The sequence below is a fragment of the Erythrolamprus reginae genome, chromosome 3, assembly GCF_031021105.1.
Source record: "Erythrolamprus reginae isolate rEryReg1 chromosome 3, rEryReg1.hap1, whole genome shotgun sequence".
NCBI classification, from domain to species: Eukaryota; Metazoa; Chordata; class Lepidosauria; order Squamata; family Dipsadidae; genus Erythrolamprus; species Erythrolamprus reginae.
The window spans coordinates 69,575,532-69,598,103 of NC_091952.1; the positions used below are offsets into that span (position 1 = coordinate 69,575,532).

The following is a 22,572-nucleotide window of genomic DNA, read 5'->3' on the forward strand; positions in this document are numbered from 1 at the left end:
TTCAAAAAATATTAATTAAAAAGTACTTCACGGTTTTTTTCCTATACCACGTTTTTCCCACCCAATGACGTCATATGTCATCGCCAAACTAATAATTTTTGCAAATAAATAACAAAAAAAATAATTATTGTTAATAAATAATTATGTTTATAAATATCAGGATCACTAAGTGTCTTATTCAATGGTGAGTTCCAGTAATAATGGTTGGTAAATGGTTGTTAAGGGAATGGGAAATGGTAATTTAGGGGTTTAAAGTGTTAAGGGATGGCTTGTGATACTGTCCATAGCCAAAAATGGTGTATTTACTTTGGTGTCTCTACTTTGCGGAAATTCGACTTTCGTGGGCGGTCTCGGAACGCATCCCCCGCGGAAATCGAGGGAACACTGTACTGTACTATGAAAGAGACCAGGAATAAACTTCTTAGTAGAAATGGAAAATAATAACATTTCAAAGACACAAATTCATACTCAAATTCATAAACTTTACACGTTTAGTCATACTCAGATGACTAAACTTGTAAACCAGTGGTGGGTTGCTACTGGTTTGTCCTGGATTGGGTGAACCAATAGCAGCAGCGGGAGGCTCCACCCACCCATCCACCCGTACATCTCTGCACATGCGCAGAAGCTTCTGTGCATGTGCAGAAGCGCCCTGCATGCACTCCCAATAATTGAATAGAAACCCACTATTGATGTAAACCCTTAGACATAACATTAAACCATAGTTTAACACAAAGGTTTTAGCAGGGTTTGCTCTCTTTCTCTTTCCTTCACTATTTGGGCTACAAACTTTAAACTAAAACAAAAGTCAGTTATAGCTCAAAAGGTCAGATTCATATATTTTCATTTAAGATGGCTTGTGTCAAGTAGCCATAGTAAGCAGCTTGGCCAGTCTTAGCTATTGTGACAAGTTGCTGTTGATCTGTAAGTGCATTAGAACGGTGAAATGTGATTTTTTCCCCCTAGCAGTTATGTGGGCGTGGCTTATTTTGTGGACGTGGCTTGAGATCTGGTGGGCGTGGCTTCAGGTGGGCAAGGCTTGCTGGTCAGGTGACTAGGTGGGCATGGCCAACTTGTAAAATGGGGTGAAACTCACTTAACAAGGCTCTTGGCTTAGCAACCAAAATTTTGGGCTCAATTATGGTTATAGGTTTTTGTTTCTTCCTTCTTTTTTCATCCTTTTCCCCCCTTTTTTTCTTTCTTTCTTTCTTTCTTTCTTTCTTTCTTTCTTTCTTCATTCTTTCTTTATTTTTTCCTTCTTGCTTTCTTCCTTCATTTATTTATTTATCTTTCTTCTCTCTCTCTCTCTCTCCCTTTCACTCTTTCTCTCTTTCTCTCTCCCTCTTTCTTCCTTTCTTTCTCTTTCTTATGATGAATGAGTGTAACTATGACCTACTTGTTGTTTGTATGTACAGTGAGACTTTATGCCCCTGAGGCAAATTTCCTGTGTGTTCAATCACACCTGGCCAATAAAAAATTATATTATTCACCTCTCAAGAATGAGAAAGCAGAACAGTTAAGTATTAATTTCCAGGAGCTCATCACTCTCCCTTTCCCCCAACCTCCCACAAAGGTCCATCTAGCTACCCATAATTTCTGGATGAGACTCATATAAAAGTCATAGTGCTAGAATAAATGTCCAGATGGGAGATGACTCAGAGAAGTTAGAAGGGAAGCAGCTCTGTGCCGAAGCCTCTTTATTTCAGATGGAAGTCAAATTTTCACTCCCACCAACTGCCCAGATTGCCTCTCGTTTCCTATGTCACCATCTTTCAGCGCAGCCGGATGCTGTTCCTGTTGGGGATTTCCACGTGCCACCCTCGCCTGCATCTCCCACCTGAAAGATGTGAGAAGGGTAGGCGGAGGATGAGGGGCCCAAGCCGGCAAGCAAGGAAGGGAGGAAGAGGTGGGAAGCAGAGCTGAAGGGCCTGGTGTGTCACCAGCTGACTGCAGGCTCCACAACATCAATAACTTCTGCTGCACGAATTAGGTCCCACAGAGTGGGTCTTCTCCGGGTCCCGTCAACCAAACAATGTTGTTTGGCGAGACCCAGGGGAAGAGCCTTCTCTGTGGTGGCCCCGGCCCTCTGGAACCAACTTCCTCCCAGAGATTAGAATTGCCCCCACTCTCCTTGCCTTTCGTAAGCTGCTTAAAACCCACCTCTGCCACCAGGCATGGGGGAATTGAGATACACTTTCCCCCTAGGTCTTTAAAATTTTATGCATGGTATGTCTGTATGTATGATTGGTTTTTATATAATGGGTTTTAACTCTTTTTAGTATTGGATTATACTGTTTTGTTACTGTTGTTAGCTGCCCCGAGTCTGCGGAGAGGGGGGGCATACAAATCAAATAAATAAACAAACAAACAATCCTTGGAGAAGGGTGGCATACAAATCTAATGAATAAATAAATAACCACAGAAGCACAAAAAGCGAGCACCCAAGAGCTGCGGCACACAGGCACCTGCACCATGGGGAACAGCCTAGATGCTCTTTCCCAGGCCTTGCACTCCACCCGACAATGCAGAGAAAGAGGCAAAGCAGTCCCCCAGCCACAGAAGAGTTGCTGCAATTGAGTAGGCCAGAACCCAAGTGAGCAAGCTCTCCGCCATTCCGGAAATGCACCGCGTGGGGGAGTTTTCTGGTGTGGTGCAGTTTTAGATTGGTGGAGAGCTTGCTTGGGAGAGCCAACGGCAGCAACAGAGATTCCTTGGGAGAGGCCAAGGAAACTCTCCGCTATCCCAGCACGGTTTATCTGTTTGGACTCTGGGCCTCAGTGCGCCAAGCTGGAAGGGAGGCAGCTGCGAAGGCAGGCAGGAAGGGCTGCTGCCCTGAGCCTCAACAGAGAGTCTCCTCTTTTGCCAGCTTGGCACGCCAAACTTTGCGCAGCAGTGGGGAGCCGCCCAAGATATGTGGCAGGCGCCCCACATACTCATCAGCCAAGTTAAGCCCCACACACCCCTCTGTGTCCAGCCTCACCTGCCTCCTCCTCCTCCTAGCAGGCAGGGAGGTAGGGCAGTGAGAGGAGCAGTGGTGACTCCTGCCAAGCGCAATGCACAGAGGTGGTGGGCAAGGCATCCCTAACACATTTGTTAATCCATCTGGCCACGAGATTACAAGTGTGGCGGCACAGAAGCTGTGGATGGGTGGGTGGCAGCACCCTGTGTAGGGAGGGGAAAGGACCAGGCCTGCACTTGGAAGGGGCTGCTCTCTCTTCTCTCCCTCCCTGCCTGGCAGGGAGACATCTGCATGCCTTCCGGAAGCGGCACGGCCACCATTCACTTTTGTTTCATGGCAGGAGAAGGAAAAAAGCAGCCAGCGAGAGTGGCAGCCACTTCCAAACACAGGCCTGGCCATCTCCACAACAGAGGCAGAGTCAGCGAACCAAATAGCATCTGAGAAATAAATCAACTTCCACGTCTATGCTTTTTAGCGCAGAGTCCGATTTATTTTTGGATTCTGCATGATTCAATCCAACTTAAGGTCCCTTAAGATTACATCCAGGTCAAAAAGCTCATCTCCCATCCCCAGACCCACAGGAGGACCAATCCAATGCAGGGATTTCAGTTTACTTTGTGTTCAGTTTACTTTGGATTCTGTGTAAAGGAATGTGTGCTGCGTGGCATAAATCTCCCACTCTCTCTCTCTCACTCCCCCCACTCTTTTCTCACTACCAAACTGGGTCAGGCCAACCTTTGACTTCACATATTGACTTTGGGCCTGACAGGGAGTATGCGGCTGTGAAGGACCCTCACCGCCTGTCCTCCCGGAGCACCACAGCCACCGTTCGCTTTCTTCCTTTTCCTGCCACCACCCCTCTTAGCCCCAATGCAGCAGCTGTGTCTCCCACAAGGGCCACCCACCCACCCATTGGCTGAGACTGGACAGAAGCGGTGCTTCTCCCATCACGGACTAGACGCCGGCTTCAGAATGCAAGCTGGCATGAGCGACCATGTGGAAGGATGCTAAGTTGGCAGGGCTGCAGAGAAGGGAGTAGGCTGCCACCTTCCTTCCCGGTGGCCCCGGTGTGCTTTCCTGCCTTCCACATGGCCTTCTGCTTGCCTGCCTTCTGGACAAGTGGAAGGCAGGAAAGTAAGTGGAGCCCTTCCCAGCCTTGAAACTCCACATCACTCACCAAGCTGCACTCAAACAAAACTTCGCTGGGTAGCTCTGCCCCCACCAAGGCCGTGCAGGAAAATTTTCCAGCGCGGTGCAGTTCTGAGATGGTGCAAGAGCACACCCTGCCCTTTGGGATCCAAGGCACAGCAGGTCTTCCTCTCCCCACCGCCAGCATATCCTTATCTTCTGCTGCTCCTCCTGCTTTTGGGCTGAGTCCAATAGCAGCAGCAGTCAGCCAATGCCCCACGGAAACAGAGTGCCCTAAGCACAAAAGGCGGTAAACGGTAAATGGATGTCCTGGGTCTAGAAACATAGAAACATAGAAGACTGACGGCAGAAAAAGACCTCATGGTCCATCTAGTCTGCCCTTATACTATTTCCTGTGTTTTATCTTAGGATGGATATATGTTTATCCCAGGCATGTTTAAATTCAGTTACTGTGGATTTACCAACCACGTCTGCTGGAAGTTTGTTCCAAGGATCTACTACTCTTTCAGTGAAATAATATTTTCTCACGTTGTTTTTGATCTTTCCCCCAACTAACTTCAGATTGTGTCCCCTTGTTCTTGTGTTCATTTTCCTATTAAAAACACTTCCCTCCTGAACCTTATTTAACCCTTTAACATATTTAAATGTTTCGATCATGTCCCCCCTTTTCCTTCTGTCCTCCAGACTATACAGATTGAGTTCATTAAGTCTTTCCTGATACGTTTTATGCTTAAGACCTTCCACCATTCTTGTAGCCCGTCTTTGGACCCATTCAATTTTGTCAATATCTTTTTGTAGGTGAGGTCTCCAGAGCTGAACACAGTACTCCAAATGTGGTCTCACCAGCGCTCTATACAGCGGGATCACAATCTCCCTCTTCCTGCTTGTTATACCTCTAGCTATGCAGCCAAGCATCCTACTTGCTTTTCCTACTGCCCATGTGCACCGCATCTCCCACAGCCCTCTTCCGGTGTAGATTCACATCCTACCACATGTGCAGTGTCAGGACATCTGCTTGCAGGGTGAACAAGCAGCCAGTGGCAGACCAGTACAGGACCATGGCTAGCAAGCCATCGCTGGTGGTTCGGCAAACTATGGGTGGCCATCACTACCGGTCCACCTGAACTGGTCCAAACTGGGAGCATTTCACCCTGGTGCATTGCCTAGCCACAGTAAGCTCACGACTTGCCATGACTTCTGTGCATAAATCCCAGAGTCTTATCTCAGTTCCTTTATGTGGTCTTAAATCTCCCACCGCAGGGTTAATACTTTTCATACAAACCAACTCATTAACTGTGGCATGATCTGAGGAACTCAGTAGCAGCAAAAATTTAAACTTCTATGTGGAAATGGAGCAAGTTGGCACTGGCCTACTCTGTCTCCTAATCTGCCCAATTATCCTAGGTAGAAACCAGAATAGAAAGTGCTTAAGAAGCCATAATCACATCGTGCAGAAAGAGGAGAGCATATGGTTGCTTTCTTGTGTTTTTTTTTTAATGATATAATTAGTAGCTTCTTGGTGCCAAGGAAGTAGAGTTTTTATATTCCATAAGAGAAGCTGCCTTTGCAAGACATCATAATTTGGGAGTTTAGACTCTCCTGCATATTTTTAGGACAGTGGGCAAGCAGCAAGGACATCAAGCTGTTTTTGGTTCTGGAAGCAAGGTTGCAGGTTATTTAAGTCTGACGGTATTATTGTTTACACACTTTATTTCCTTTGTGGTAAAGGCTTCGGGGCAGCTTTTCAGGATCAGTTTCCTGGAAAAACAGAAGGCTGAAAAACTGTGCTAAGTCCTGCAATAACTATTCAATTACAAATGCTAAATAGGTAGTAAGGTAACAGAAACATTCAGGTGTAAAGCTTGTTTTTAAAAATAATTATTTTAAAATTATTTTAAAATTCCAGGCTTAATTGTCCATCCAATCATGAAAACATTGCATTATTATTTTCTAGTTGGCAAACTTCATATAACAGTAAACCTTGGTTTGCTTAATGAATTTTTACAATTGGCTAAGCTTACACATATTAAATAAAAATCAAACAAACCACATTATTGCTTACTGCAGGCTTCTCTAATTTTCTTACTTCCCAGATTTGTGGACCAATTTCCAGAATTCTCATGAATAATATGCCAACTGGAATTTTGGGAAATAAAGTCTCCGTATGGCTGGTTTAATGTGACTATAAATCTGATCTTAGACAAAATAAAGTAGTTTTAGTCTTTTTTCCTCCTCTTCAGGTTGACCATCCAAAGATTTTAATCTTCTGTTTTGGTTTGTTCAGTTGTTATTAGTTGCCAGAGTCATACCACAACAAAAATATTTTGAAGACTAAAAGGCAGCAGATGTATTACTATTAGTTCCTAAATGTGCTGTGTATATCAAATCAGAATTTGAGTTAATGACATGTAATACAGATTACCAGTATGTGTCATCAAGTCAGGGTTGACTTTTAGCAACCACATAGATAGATTTTCTCTCTGACAATCTGTCCCTAACCTGGGCTTTTGAGCCTTTCAATGAGTTACTGATTGCTACTGTGACCAATTTCATCCACCTTACTGCTTGTCATCTTCTCCTCCACTAGCTTCTTCTCCAGATAACTAGATCCTCACATAATGTATTCCAAAGGGGGTTTGGACTCCTTCCAAAATGGCTAAAAATCTTCTCAATTTAAAAATTCCAGATTTGATGCCAAAGTAGTGTAACTGTGCCATTGCTATATAAAGTTGCCCTGAATCAAATCTTTGTCTTTGGCAAATCGTAGCTCGTTGGATATTGGAATGAAGGTTCTACACAGGAGAAAATAGATTCTGCTTAGGTACTAAAAGTGAATTAGTCTTTCCAGTGCAAACATTTCATTTTAATCTGGACTGGATTTGGACGTTTGCAGAATTGTTCTACTTAATTTGTAGTAGTCAATTGAAATTAAGTCAACCGTGTAATGTAATTTTTTATGGATTATTGCACCAAACGGCATTTCTTTGGTTAGAAAAAGCAAAATTTCTTCTAAGTTTGTTTTGGTAATAAATAAATACAGTACAAAAATTCACTGCTATGATCCCTAAATGAAAATTTAGAATTCTTGTACTGATGTATTGTCTCATTTGTGAGTTCTTTTCCTGGGATCCGAGGCAGAAGATGGGGTTTATTATTCTGTGGCTCATTATATTTATTCGGAGGATTAGTTGTTTATAAGCAATTATAACTTTAACATTATTTGAACAGATAATACGGCATATAAACTTCTTATTTTAAACATGATTGTTTTTTCACAAGAACTGCCAATGTTCTCATTATATATATTGATCATCTTCATTTCTCTTTTTCTCTCCATCAATTGCCTCTTAATTTTATTACCATCTTCCATCTCTTTTTAATCTTTTTGTTCTATTATTATTGCAAGAAAATGCTCAGATCAGCTTTATTTATTGTAGTATAATGTATATAACAGATAATATAATCGTGGTTATCACCATTAGAAGATTTTTAAAAGTAATCAAAAGAAACTATGTGCCATCCTATTTCTGAAGCCTAACCCCACAGTCCTATTTCCTATCAAAGCAAATGATACAGCAAAATTTAGAACTATCCAACGTTTAGTACATGGCCTCTTGAAGCTCTGAGCAAAATATTCCTTCTGCGATGGCTTTTTTAAGTTTTCAACTAACAGAACATAAAAACATATCTTTATCTGATTTGCTATCCACTTTTCTCTTGTAGACGCCTAGATGCCAACCTGATCTCTGTTGTACCTGAAAATAGCTTTGAAGGGTTGCCTGCCTTACGTCATCTCTGGTTGGATGATAATGACCTGACCGAGATCCCTGTCAAAGCACTCAATAATCTGCCAGCTCTACAAGCAATGACTTTGGCACTCAACCAAATCTGGCACATTCCTGACTATGCCTTCCAGAACCTGACTAGCCTTGTGGTATTGTAAGTACTGTATTTCCTTTTTCTTCCATTTTTTACTTGTAGTTTTATGTGTTTTTAAAAAATCAATTGGTGTGCCACATCAGCTATTGAAATAACTTGAGACAGTTTACTTAACAATGACCTAAGTAGACCATAGAAGCTAGTAAATTCTCCTCACCATCATGTTTTCCCAACTTTTCTCCAACATCCCTCCATTCCATTTCTACATCTCCCTGTTGTTCTGTCGGGCTCTCTGATAGACTGCTCCCAAAAATTCACAGGTACAAATTTCAGACACACACACGTTTGAAAATTCAAAACAATGTTCTTTATAATGAAAATTCACTTAAACCAAGCCCTCTTTTGGTATAGCAAAGAGCACTAGTCTCCAAACAAACTGGTAATTTGTACAAGTCCCTTATCAGTTCTGTGATACTTAGCTTGCAGTGTGAGGCAATTCAAAGTCCTTCTTCTTTCACAAAGTGAAACACACTTTGCTCTGGTTTAGTTTCAAAGTGGGGAAAAATCAGCACACAAAAAGTCAAAGTCAGTAAAGCAGTCACAAAACACAACAATCAGATAATCCTCCACAATGGCCAAACCCACAGGCTGCTATTTATAGCAGCCTCACTAATTACCACAGCCCCACCCAACCACAGGTGGCCTCATTTTCTTTGATAATAATCTCTCAGTTGTTGTTGCCTATGCATCGCTCTCCGCATGTGTGGCTGTATCATTAACTCTTGTTCCGAATCCAAGGAGGAGCTAGATAATTGATCTCCTTCTGAGCTGTCTGCCACACTCTCCTCCTCCCTGTCACTCATGTCTTTTAGTCAGAGGAGCCTTCATCAGCAGATTCCACCAGGAGCAAAACAGGCCTGCAGCATGTGGATGTCTCCCCCACATCCACAGTCCTTGGGGCAAAAGATGGGCTACAGCTAACCACAACACCTGTGGGCTCTCTTTTATTTTATGCCCATGTTAGGTGACCCTATCTTCCGACTTTGAGTACAGTGTTGCAATAAATATCCTTCTCTTTTTTTAATGATGATGAATTTGCATCTTAGAACGGAATTTCAGAAAAGCTATTACTATTTCCAACAAAGTCTATAGAGCTCCATAGTGAATCACTAGAATGAAGAAACAATATGTTACTTTTGTTTTCATCACTGTACTAACAAAGTATTGGTGCTAACTACTGTACATGGGGGTGGGTGGGAGAAAGAACAGCTCTCAGGACATGCATCTAGAAATGCAAAGAACCTGCTGTCCTCCTTTGGCTTCTGTAAATCATGTAGCAAACCAAATGCCCTCCAACCTCAAGCCATTAAAAAGAGAAGAAAATCAATAAACTCAATCAACGTGACATTTTGAATGAGGATCATCCTCCATCAAAAAGAAAACAGCATACTATAAATTATGTAGAATACTATAAAACTTTAAATTTCAAATTCAATTTAAAGGAAGAGGCAGCACCATCAAGTCAACATTCCCCTTACGGTGCCTACTAGGGTTCTATAACACTGCAGGGACTTGTCCAAGCAGGATCTAAGAATTGGACATGATTAGCATAAAGGGAAAAGAAGGGCACTGAGTCCCTGAAGCTGATAGAAAAAGTGAAGAAAGAATTCCTGAAGTCTTTGCAGAGCACTGGCATTTCCAGCTGAAAGCCAACTTTAAAGCAGGCTTTCTTGTATGGTAGGTGAGCTAGACATAAATGGCTACAAAAGGATGATATTGTTGTGGCTCGTCCATGACCTGCGGAGCTGATCAAGGATTCTGAGGATCAAGAGATGGGTCTGGGTTGGTATCCTAGGCCAGTGTACCTGGCACCTGAGTCTAATAGCGAAGAGATCAGAGAAGATGTGGGGTCATGTTGTGATTCAGCCTGAGGCTGCTCAGGGACCAGCTGTGTCTCTGCTGGCTCCATGCCCGGAGGAGGATGACAGCGAAGAGGAGGGGGCTGAGCAGTCGGACGGGGGAGGGGACAGCCAGGAACGGGATGAGGAGGAACAGCATGAGAGCCCCGGGGGGGGGGGCTCTCCCCAGCCAGTAGCTTGGAATCATTAGGGGATGACACACAAGCTGTCATTGACATGCGACAGAGACGTTCAGAGCAAAGAAAGGAGCAGTTACAGAAATATTATCACCATTGAATTAGAAACAGCTGGGTTTGGGTGTGGTCCTCATCAGCAGGGTTTAAAAGGCAGGCAAGCCCTTGAAGCCATGTGGAGTGTTATCAGTTTGGAGTTAAGGTGTCCTGCTTTGTTCTCGGCGTCTCTGTTCCTGGTTTGTGGCTCAGCAGTTTGGAAGACCCGTGGGAGGTGCAGGAGGTGTAGCTATCTACAGCCTCGGCTTGGCAGCAAGAATCCTGTATTGCTGCATGGACTTTTGCTTTTGTGGATACATTTGAAGATACAGCGTTTTCCTGTTTGTAAGGACATTTTCTGTTACCTGTGTTTTTCTTGAATTTTATAAACTGCCTTTGCCTTTTACCGGTGTGTCCAGATTCTCTTTTTGGGTTGGTATTGGCTTCCGGAGTGACCCAGACAGAACAGGTCAGAGGCTGAAAGCCAACCAGGGCCTATTGCACCTCCAGAAGTACACATGAGTGACTCAGGAGAAGAGGAGTAGCCTCTTCTTGATGCTAGAGTACGTAACAGTGTCAGAAGGCATGAATGGCTGAGCAAGAGGAGGCCTCTGCATGAATAGATCTCTAGAACAATGGGCCATTGTTTGACTATTCAAGGGTGAGCCATGTGACAAGTCAGTGTGGATGTCAACTTTCAAACGTGCCCGAACGGCTGCTTGGATTTCGCTCTTGGACTATTTATGTTGAATTACAACTTGAGAAAGTAGAATCTTTGTTTTTGGGCTTCCTGCCAACTCAGAGTGAGTCATGTTAACGAGAGATGTGTGATCAAAGAGAAGTATTTGGGAGTTTGGCTTTCTGTTTGGGACTCTAACAAACAGATGAAACCAAACGGACTTATTTCTTGCTTTGCTGATGCATTTTAAACATTTAAACCTCTCTGCTACTAAACGATTAGAATTACATGCTTAAGTCTTGCCAAATCCGTGTGCGTGGACCTAGTTCTTGGGAGACTCATTGTGGGGACAGGACAGATATCATGGGAATGACAGGCAGGAGGGTTGATCAGAGAAAAAATTCATATGCTTTGGATAGAAATGTTTTTTGTGATCCCAGTGGAAATCTGTCAACCCAGCAAAGTAATATCTATCTTCTCCTACCCATGCATATATGTAGAGATAGAATGAGCCAAAGAAAAAAGTTGGTGATGAGCTTCATATCAACGTAAACCTAAGCACTACCCTCACCAGAAAGTTACTGAAATAACCATTTCTGAAAAGAGACCAAAGAACAGCTGCAGAGATGTTCTAGGAAATATGTCATTTACAGCTTGATTAATCCTTCTGGATGTCCCTCATCTGCATTTCATTGCTGAGGATATGATCTTTCCAGATGCAGTAATATGCATCCCTGCTTTGCACACCTTGGTCCAGAGGGAGTTACATGCCTGTTCATCCTCCGATACTGCAAAGAGACAACTTCAAAACATATACTTTCCAATCTGGAACAGGTTAGAGGCATCAACTGTGCTAATAAATTATATTCCCATTAAGGGAATGTATACCAGTTCCATCTGCTCCTTCCGTGGGACTGTAACAGCAACACAGGATATTTTTTTAAATCGGGGAACTTTCATACAGGCCAGCATGAAAGAGGAGGTAGCAGAATCAAGTTTCATTATTCCATGCATGGCATGTGTAGCTTTCTGCAGAGTGAAATTCTGCACATCCTCAGTTTAAAGCAGTGTTTCTCAAATAGTGGGGCGCCCCCCCCCCCGGGGTAGGTGGAGTGATACCGGGTGGCGCATGACCCTGGGGAATGTGCTTTTTCTGCTGCAGGGAGTAGGGAATTTTTGCAATGAACAATAGCACACAGCACAGAGTAGGAGATATGAAACGCATATAACAAACCTTAAGAGATATCATGGAAAAATATTTAACGGGGATGAAAAGAAAGGAGGAGAGAGACGGAGATTGTGAGACAAATGTAAGTCTCCCGAAAGCTAAGACGAGGAAATAAGACAAAGTGTATGTAGGGCTTGGCTTCACTGTGACTATGTGGGAGACGAGGAAAGATCAACATGTTTACTATGTCTAAAAATGTTGGCAGCAGGCAGCATGAAGCCAGATAAATTAAGGCATCACTTAAACACATTACACCCCAATCACGCTGATAATCTGCTTGAGTTTTTTCAGCGAAAACATGCTAAATATTGCAAACAATCATCCCAGCGGAGAGTTGACAGGGCACGAAATGTTTACTTTTTCCTTGGGGGGGGGGGAACAGAAAATAATTGAGAAGCACTGTTTTAAAGGAACATTGTGTTTAACTGTATGATTTGGAAAACATATTGAGACCCATTAAAGCATTTAAAAACCTGTCTGAAGATGGAGAGGACAGAAAACATCTCAGCATTGTCATAGGAAATTTATGAATTCTGAGAAATTTTTGAAAAGAACAAAGTATTTAAAGTCCCATCAGAAGTAAGCTTAAAAATAATTAAAGAGAAAGTCAGTGACTTGTCTGATGATCAAGTAGTGGGACAGTTAATTCTGAACAGTTAATATACTCTGTCCCTTGTTTATTGTTTAGGTTTTGGAGTGGTAGACATTATTATAATAAAAGGGAGGGCTATTTTCATTCCAAATGAAATAGGGTCTTGAATAAGAATTTCTGCTCTTTCTGTCTGTAATTGGGCTCTGATCCATGGAAAACATAGGTTTTAAAATGGTACTAAATGTTCATTTCTTTTTCTACAGCAGATGATAGGCAACAGAAAGGATCTCTGGTGCTGAAATGATATTTGTCACTGGGAGCTTTTTGATGCAAGAGATTCTAGTTCAATGTCTTTCTTAATTCAATGATTTCCTTGCTTATTTGGAAGATCTAAATGGGGAAGAAAGAAATGGTACTTTCCCAGACTTCACAATGATGTCCACAGCCAGATGCTTAGCTCCTAGGAGCTAACTCTACAACAGCCTGGTCATTGGAGGAAAGTGACAGAAGCTGGGGATTGCATTCTACAACATTTGGAGGGCATTGGGGTAGAATTATGTGATAAAAAGGAAATAGATGTATGATTATCTTACATCTGTTGCTCACAAAACTAAGGAGAAGGAGATGGAGTAGGTTTGTATGAAGGCAGAGTCTAATACCAGGATTGAATCGGAAGCAGAAAGCTTAATCAGAAACATATGATTCGCTGTTTAGGAAATCATATAATTCCAGGTCTTCTGGGAAATCCAGTGAAGAATACAAATTGATTGAACTGTGACTAAAGTGAACCTCTTATTTTATGATCTATATGTATGCGTGAGTTTAAACCCCATGCCATAGAAATGCATTAAGTCTTCAATGTCATCCTCCAAAGGAAACAGTGTTCCAGGTAAATATTGGCATCCCTTAAATTCCGTATAACCTGAAAGAGAAATTGTAGTGGAAATACCAGTAAAGACACCCTTTAAACATCTTCCAGATATTTACATTTTCATATAATACTATCATATATTTCCATGTGGCATCTGGCTTGACAACTGCTCCCTTAACCCAGGTCTGTCTGTATTCGTGCCAGAAGCACATACAAAGCTAACTGAAAGGTGCTTCTGGATTGAAAGGATTTGTTGTTAATGACAACACGGTTCCCCCCCCCCCCCTGTGTGTGTATGAGAGAGAATGATATAACCTATAACTGAACCTACATATGCAACCCTATACAATGCTGTTACTACTCTGGGACTGGATCAATTAGTAGTGAATAATACTGTTCTGCCAGGCTCTCTGATAGGAGCCTCCCGAAAATTCAAGGGTACAAATTTCAGACACACACACGTTTGAAAATTCAAAACAATGTTCTTTATCACAAAATTCAAAATAAACAAAGCACTATTTTTGTATTGCAAAGAGCACTCTTCCCAAAACAATCAGGTAGTCTGTACAATTTCCCTTAAGCAGTCATTAAGTACTTAGCTAGCAGCTGTGAAGAAACTTCACACCCCTTCTTATTCCAACGAAGTGAGACACACACACACATTGCTCTGCTTTGGTTTCAAAGGCGTGAAAAAGCAACAAAGTCCAGCAACACAAATTCCTGACGAACTCTGATCAGATATTCTTCCACAACGGCCAAACCCACATGCTGCTATTTATAGCAGCAGCCCTAATTACTGGAGCCCCATCCAAACACAGGTGGCCTCCCTTATTTCCTGTAATATGTTCTTACTTGGTCTCTTCTACGCATAATTCTGCGCTTGCGTGGGTCCAAAACATCATCATCTGAATCAAAGGAAAATAAGGGAGATTGACCGCCTGGGCTGTGTGCCAAGCCCCCCCTCTGCCGAGTCACTCCCACCTTCTTCTTCGTCCGAGGAAACTAAACTCTGAACTGATTCGGTCGGCAATAACACAGGCCTGTGACATGTTGAATTTCCCCCTGTATCCACCTCCCCATTCCCTGGGGCAGGAGCTGGGCCAGAGCCAACTACAACAAATACTAGGCTCAACAACTGCCTTGATCTCATCTTCTGCAGCAGTTTAAACTCAATCTATAGTCTACAAATCAAATAATATTTTTTCAACACTGACCACAGCATGATTGACCTTTGTCTCAATTTACATCCTTGCAAAGAGGGTCATAATGATGGGGGTCAAAAATATAACTTTTAAAAAGCTAAATATGATTTCATAGCTGCTGACCTCTCATGACTGGCACAGTCTGTTCACTGGCTGTAATACTGTTGAAGACCATTATAACACTTTTTGCTTGAAGTCAAAAGAATCATTAAACTATACATATCAATAATAACCCCTCCTCCCCAAAATTAACCATAACAATAAAGAGGCTCCAATAAAAAAAAATCTCTTTGGCAACACCCCCCCCCCTGCTTATGTAGCTAAATTTAAAAGCTGCTACAAAACCTTATGCACCAGATAAAGGCAGAATGCACCAATTACTACTGCAAACAAAATCCACCGAAGCCTTCTATAATTTCATAAATGCCAAACTTAAAGACTCAAAAACTATCCCATATCTAAAAGAGCCTAACGAGAAAGACTATAATGATGAAACCATTAAGGCCAACCTCTTAAACTCATTCTTCAGTTCAGTCTTTATCAACAGCAATGGCTCATGCTCCACATTTCCTACTCATACCACAACTAATTACAACAATCTGCTACATATTGATTTTAAAGAAGATAACATTGAAAAGGTACTACGCAACCTAAAACCATCTTTGTCTATTGGCCCTATTCCACTGCATAGTCTAAGTACAATCTATGAGGTATCTTTCAGAACCAGCTCCTTGCCGACCTATGGTCATTAGCCACAGTCATTCCTATCTTCAAAAAGCCTAGTTGAAAATTACAGACCAATTTCACTGTGTTACATCACCTGTAAAGTCATGAATCCATCATTCTCCACTTAGAGACAAACAACTCCTACTCTCTAACAAACAGTTTGGTTTCAGGAAAAAAAATGTGCTGTAATCTGCAACTCCTTACACTGCAGAAACATTTGGACAATACACCTCGAGCAGGATAAAGTAATAGACTCAGTGATACACGACAACTACTGTTAAAGCTAAGTTCTAATGGCATTTACGGATCCCTGCACAAGTGGATAGCTGTATTCCTGTGAAACAGGCAACAAGTAGTCAAATAGGAACTGCTCTATCAAACCCAGCAACCAATTCCTAAGAGGTCTGTAAGGGGACATGCAAAAGCACACCATCATGCCTACCATCCCTGTCCTACTGTTCCCATTTATTTGTACTCATTTCTTGTGTTCATATCCATGTTTATACTTATATCTGCATATCGTGCATGTTTAACAAACTAAATAAAATCAATAAATAAATACTGCCTTTCTGGTGGTTAAAAAGTAAAAAATGAAAAAACCTCAATAGCACCACCTGTTGTTCATCTAGCATTTTAGAATGTGGTTAGATATTTCAACCCTTTTATGGGAAAGGGACAAATCTCACAAGAAATAAATACAATTTTTTATAGAGAGAAAAAGAAGAGCTATAATAGTTCCTTAGATGGCAAATGCCAACATTCCCTGTTGAAGAAAGAAAATTCAGTACCACAAGCAAATTATAAGATAGAATTACCTATAAATAGATAGAATGGGATTGTATTGTAAAGAGAAATTATTTACTCATGAGCAAAATACATGCATAAAAGGCTGAAATGCTATATGGATAACTACTGAGTTTCCACACTAATTCCATTCTAATACAATTTCTTTCGTAGACTTATAAACTATTCCTTCAGAATTCCATCTGTTACTCTACTTCAATTTTTTTTGAATTTCCCAAAAATTGTTCTACAATTTAATTTGGGGAAACCCTGTTAATTTCTGTTTTTCTTGGCTTGAATATAGCAATTTCAGTTTTGATGTTAAAGTGCTTCAATTTTTATATTCTAGAGTTGGGGTATCTTTCTATGTCCATGACAAGGTAGCTATTTCTTGTAAGAATGTCGGTATAACAAAATATTACAATGCTGTGTAACATATTTCATGTACCTAGAATGTTTATGTACATTCAAAACATGGCAAGATGTTAGCAGATACATTCAAAACATGGCAAGATGTTACTTTCTGATTTTATTGGATGAGATAGATGAAATCAAGGCATTTGCAAGATATGTGGGATCTTATGTTTTACTAAACGAATAAGAATTTGCTGTTCTGAAAGTGATTTCCCTTTTAGAATAATCTTAAATGTTTTCTTTTCTGGTATTCTAATATGTTATACGTATTATATACTTTATCCCATTTACCAATGATTTAATATAGGAAATATGGTAATTAAACCTAAACGATGTGAAGGATGATAGAAGTCCATGCATCCAAGGACCACTTCTGAAATGGTCAAACTATCTGTAACATAATCAATAAACTTGGCAAAGATTACTACAACAGTTATTTCATCCGTTAAGATTTTTTAATATGGAGAAGAAGATAGAAGGATGGGAGAAAAGTCCCTCCTCTCAAATATTTACTGTCCCAACTTGGATTATGAGTCAAACTTCTTTTGTTTGTGTTGTTAAAGAGCTGGTGGCAAAGATGGGTGTTCCATTTTCCATGAAAGTTCCAGTCTTTAAGATGCTTGTAAGATTATAAAATGTTTCTTGGGCAACTGGAATGTTCATGGTTTGCTTCATTTCAAAACAGAACAAAACATTCCAAGCCAAATTTAAGCCAGAAACCTTTGTATCTTTCTGTTTCTCTTATACAATCATGATTATGTTTGTATGATAGAGCAATGCTGACATTCTCGTCTCAATGAAACACTAATTAATTCTGATATCAGGAAGAGTTGTTTGAATATTTTCTCCCAAACTTAGGATAAAGTGAATTAGCAAATGCTAGTAAAAGATCTCTTGAATAATGGCACTGAGCAGTGTTCAGAGTTTAAGTATTAACTACAGAATAAATATGTTATGCAGATTGAACTATTCCATTCAGGGTACCTCTGCTGGATATACCGAAGCCTCTTGGACTTAAGAGTTATTTTAAAGCTGCAAATCAAAGCTAGTTGATTTGCCTGGGTGCAAGTCTTATCATATTCTTCTCATATTTCCATGTGCCATGTGTTATTATTATATATCAAAACTCCTGATTTTCAACAAGGGATCCAACATTCTGTGAAATTTAAATACAGATATGATATTTATCTAAAATTTCACAGTAATGTCAGGTCACTCTGATCTAACCATGTCCCATAAAATTTGATAGAAGAAAACATCTGGATTTGGTGTGTATTGTTTTCAATATCAGTGAAGAATCATTATTTTATATTCAAATGTTCTGATTTAGCTTTTGAATGAAATTAATCTCCTACATTACAAGTTAGAGTGATCCAAGTTTTCTCTCCTGGGCAAATCTTTTTTCTGTCTCTGCTAGCCTTAAAGGGCAAGAACGTCTTACCAGGAATATTTATGGATTCACAGGCTGCTATTTCTCAACCACACTCTGACCCTCATAAATTGAGGCTGCCTGAATTTCTCACTTAGCGAAACCTCTGGACTTTCAGACCAAATGGGTTGGGATTTATGTGTTTTTCTCATAATGCCAATCTAGACTAAACACCAGTAATTATAATTCTATTAACTCACCTACTGATGGTTAGAATCTCTCTCGAGTTGTGTCAAATCCAATTGCGCTAGGAAACCGTACTTCCATTCTATCAATTCTATTGGCAACAATACAGTGGTACCTCTACTTAAGAACTTAATTCGTTCCATGTCCAGGTTCTTAAGTAGAAACGTTCTTAAGTAGAAGCAATTTTTCCCATAGGAATCAGTGTAAAAGCAAATAATGTGTGCAAACCCATTAGGAAAGAAATAAAAGCTCAGAATTTGGGTTGGAAGAAGAGGAAGAGGAGGAGGAGGACAGTCACTGCTGAAGGAAGAAGGTGAAGTGAGGGGAATCAAAAAAATCCAATACTTTAAGGCTTAAAAAAAAAGAGGGACTCTGAGGCAGCACCCAGAGAAAGAAGAATGCTCCATTCGCTCTGGGCTGCCCAGAGAGAAGGAAGTGTTTCTTTTCTCTGGGCACTGACAGAAGTTTATTCCCTCTCCAGGCACCCAGAGAAAGGAAAATGCTTTGTTTGCTCTGCCAAAGCCTCCTTAAGCGCCACTGAAAGGCTCCTTTGGCAGCCCAGAAAAGCCCGAGATGGCCAGGATTAAAGGGGGAATGGCAGGGAAATGGCCAGGCCTTCATGCCGCTCTCAAATTTCCTGGGAAATTTTTCCAGGCTCAGGTTCTTAAGTAGAAAATGGTTCTTGAGTAGAGGCAAAAAAATCTTGAACACCTGGTTCTTATCTAGAAAAGTTGTTAAGTAGAGGCGTTCTTAAGTAGAGGCACCACTGTACAGTATGTGGATTTTGATTCCTAGTCTTATTACTGCAAGGATGTAGAGTACCTCCTCATTCCAGCTTTGCACTAATAAAACCAGTCAGGATAAGAAATGTGATCTGAAGGCATAATGAGGCATATTAAAGAACACATTGACCCAGCTGTGTTTCTCCCTCTTCTTGGTGATGTCTGCATGATGTCATTGTGCTAAACTTTATCCTTTCCCTGCCGTTATCTTTGGATTTTGAAGGTTAAAAAACAACAACATCATATAGATTAGATTAGATTAGATTTATTGGATTTATATGCCGCCCCTCTCCTCAGACTCCCAGACGGCTCACAACAATGGTAAAAACAGTACATAGTAACAAATCTAATATTTAGCAATCTAAATTACAGTTTTAGGTTAAAATGTCCAAAAAAGAAACCCCAATATATAAAAAACAAGCACACAATCAATCATACACCAAAACTACATGGGCAAGGGGGAGATGTTTCAATTCTCCCATGCCTGATGGCAGAGGTGGGTTTTAAGGAGTTTACGAAAGGCAAGGAGGGTGGGGGCAATCTTAATCTCTGGGGGGAGCTGGTTCCAGAGGGTCGGAGCCACCACAGAGAAGGCTCTTCCCCTGGGTCCCGCCAGACGACATTTTTTAGTCGACGGGACCCAGAGAAGGCCAACTCTGTGGGACCTAACCGGTCACTGGGATTCGCCTTGATAAAGCAGACACAGAGAAAAATGTGTGGTGTCTGTGACTTCATTTCTTTGAAAAAGGTTCTGCGTCAGGACAGTAAGAGAATTGTTTAACTGATAAATACCGGTATGTGTTTTGTGACTCTTGAAGCCATTTTTGTCTGACAATTTATGATCTGCTCGAAATGGTATATATACATAGAAACCTCGAACTGGTATCTTTGGCTATTTTAGTCCATAGTGTAAGTTTTCAGCGTTAGTAGTATTTTTGATTAAATCAACAGGAATGCAATAAATCCTGGAGTTTTAAATAGAATGAGCTTGAGAATTGGTTAATTCAGATAGCCCATATCTATTTATGGCAGCCCATTTTATTTATATGTTTGTGTGTGCGTGTGTTTGTTTGTTTTCTGTCGAATCTATCCTAGTCTCCCTTATTTTTCAAATTCAGCAAAAACGTGACATATATACTGTATATATAAACATATGGGCATGTTCCCTTTCATACCCAAATTTATCAGAATTTTTAATATAATACATTCATTATTATTTTAAAAATCTCTAAAAATATGAGCATTCTTGACCTTCGGTGTTCAGTTTACAGTTTCTCTTCAAACAAAGAGGGGGGGAAACTGTTTGATGTTCAGAATTTAAGTCTCTCCTTTCTCTCTGCAGACACCTGCATAATAATCAGATCCAGCACTTGGGAATACATGGCTTTGAAGGACTCCATAATCTGGAAACTCTGTGAGTTGCTGGGTTTTCTTTGTGCTTTTACTATTTTTATAAAGGATTTTGTGTTTCCTCTGCTATTGATTTATTTTTGAATGACTGTTTGATTAGTGTGATTCATGGAGACCACATAGGTTTTCTCCAGGACAATCTGAGCCCAGCCTAGTCCTTCAGATATTCCATAAGGAGACCTATCACAACAGTAACTGGGCCTGCTAATTTTGCTGGTTGTCACGCCCTTTATCCTTCTTTTCATCTTTCCCTGTGTTTCAGATTTCTCAGGGAAGTTCATGTGTCTAAACTTTGAAATTTTGTGCTTGAGTGAGAACCCTGGATTAATTTGTTCTATGAAGTACATTTGTGTTTGTTTCCTAATATTCTCAGCAATCCTTTCCAACAAAGCATAAACATGTCAATGCAGTTCCTATCCTGCTTCTTCAAAGTCCAATTTTCACTTCCACAGAGTCACACGGAAAATCATTGCGTGCATGATTCTGGTCCTTGTAGGAATGAGCACATCACTGCATCTGGCCTTCAGATCCATTCCAAGGCCATCGTGGCTCTCTATCAAATGTTAGTCTGGAGCATATTTCTTGATTGGTTCTTTTATTCATGTAAAATCTTTTTAAAAAAAATATATTTTAGTAGTTTTTGCATATACATAACACAATACAAACAACATGCAACGGTGCTCTGTGCATGTGTTCCCATCACCCGACTAAACATACATTCCCCACCACCAATTGGGGGGGGGTTCAAATATTTACAAGTGTATATTCTGTTATTTCCTTATTTGCATTTATTTACAATTTACAATTATTTGCATTTATTTACAATTCAAAGAGTGATTGGAGTTTATTTTTCACCTTTTCGTCACAAATTTTACTTAACATATAATCTTTCACCTTGTCCCATCATTCCATCAGTCTCTCCAGTTTGTTTCCATTAAAGTTGTTTAATCTTATTTCCATAATTTCAAAGTGAATGTGATCCACCATGTACCAGTGCCAATTCTGTAATGTCCATTTTTTAGCCTCTTTCCAACCCAATACCACTACTGCTTGAGCGCTTTCCAGTGCTGCAGTTTTTATTTCTTTAAAATCTCTCAGATCTCTTTGTTTAACTAATACCGCTATTTCTTTTGTAATTATTCATGTAAAATCTTTGTACAAAACAGGAAGCCACAATCTAATGAACCAGGGCAAAACAGATTGATTCTAGGTTAGCAAAATGAGTTAAACCTAACTATACACTATCTCCTTATGTTGTTCAATATAAACGTTGAATATATCAAGGGAGACTAAATTGAAAGAAACTGAGCATAGTTTTAAATTGCAAGCCTAACAGAAAATTGGCAGGGAAAGATACGTCAAGGGGCTTGGGACTTTTCTGACTGTCATCTGACTAATATAATAACACTTCAAAAACAGAACAGAATAGGATACATCTGGAGTGGCAAGAGAAGCTGGCAAAACAAATACAAATTTTTAAAAAGGACCAAACCTCTGCAGAGGCAAAACATCCAGAAAAATATCCCCCATAGATCCTTATAAATGGGCACCCATCCACAATGTTGCCAGCTGTTCCAGTCTAAGCCTATTCCCTTTTCCTCTTGCATGACCCAGGGTGGAGTTGCAATTAAGGGGTTGGAAAGAATTCCAGAAATGTTCCACAAGCTTTGTATATCTTCTTTACTATTGCTACCTAATAATTCTATCATCAGGAGGTTAATAAGGCTGGTTGCTTTTATTAAATCTCTTAAGGACTCATTTTGAGTATTTCCAGAAATATCCCCCCCAATTTTTTTTTTAATCTTATCTGGTTTTGAACACCTGTGGTGCAATCATACAGAACTTTGAGAGGCATCTCAAGAGCCATAGAACCTTATTTCCTCCATCAAGCATGGAAAAGGAGGTCTCCATCTGTATGGGGAGAGATGCCCCATTTTGAATATTCTCAGCCTGCAGAAGAGTCTATCATCCTATCTCCCTCAATATCAGAATGTCAGCGGAACAGAATGGGTTGTTTGGGAAAGCCCGTGAATCTACAGGATCTCCAGTCATCCTAGACTTCCAAAAATGATCTGGAATTAGGTCCTGATCTACTCGAGTTGCTTTAAACATTTCAAAGAGAGGGAATGCACCACAACAAAAGCCAAAGGAGTGG

General features: G+C 40.6%; 1 protein-coding gene across 1 annotated transcript in view; it reads left to right on the top strand.

Annotated features, from left to right (window-relative positions):
• The window catches only part of LGR6 (leucine rich repeat containing G protein-coupled receptor 6), a 188,369-nt gene that overhangs the window by 115,824 nt on the left and 49,973 nt on the right, over positions 1-22,572 (top strand). Inside the window, exons 5-6 of the mRNA XM_070748943.1 lie at positions 7,832-8,047; positions 20,350-20,421. Of these exons, the coding sequence (XP_070605044.1) occupies positions 7,832-8,047; positions 20,350-20,421 (288 nt within the window). The remainder of the gene's footprint in view (positions 1-7,831; positions 8,048-20,349; positions 20,422-22,572) is intronic.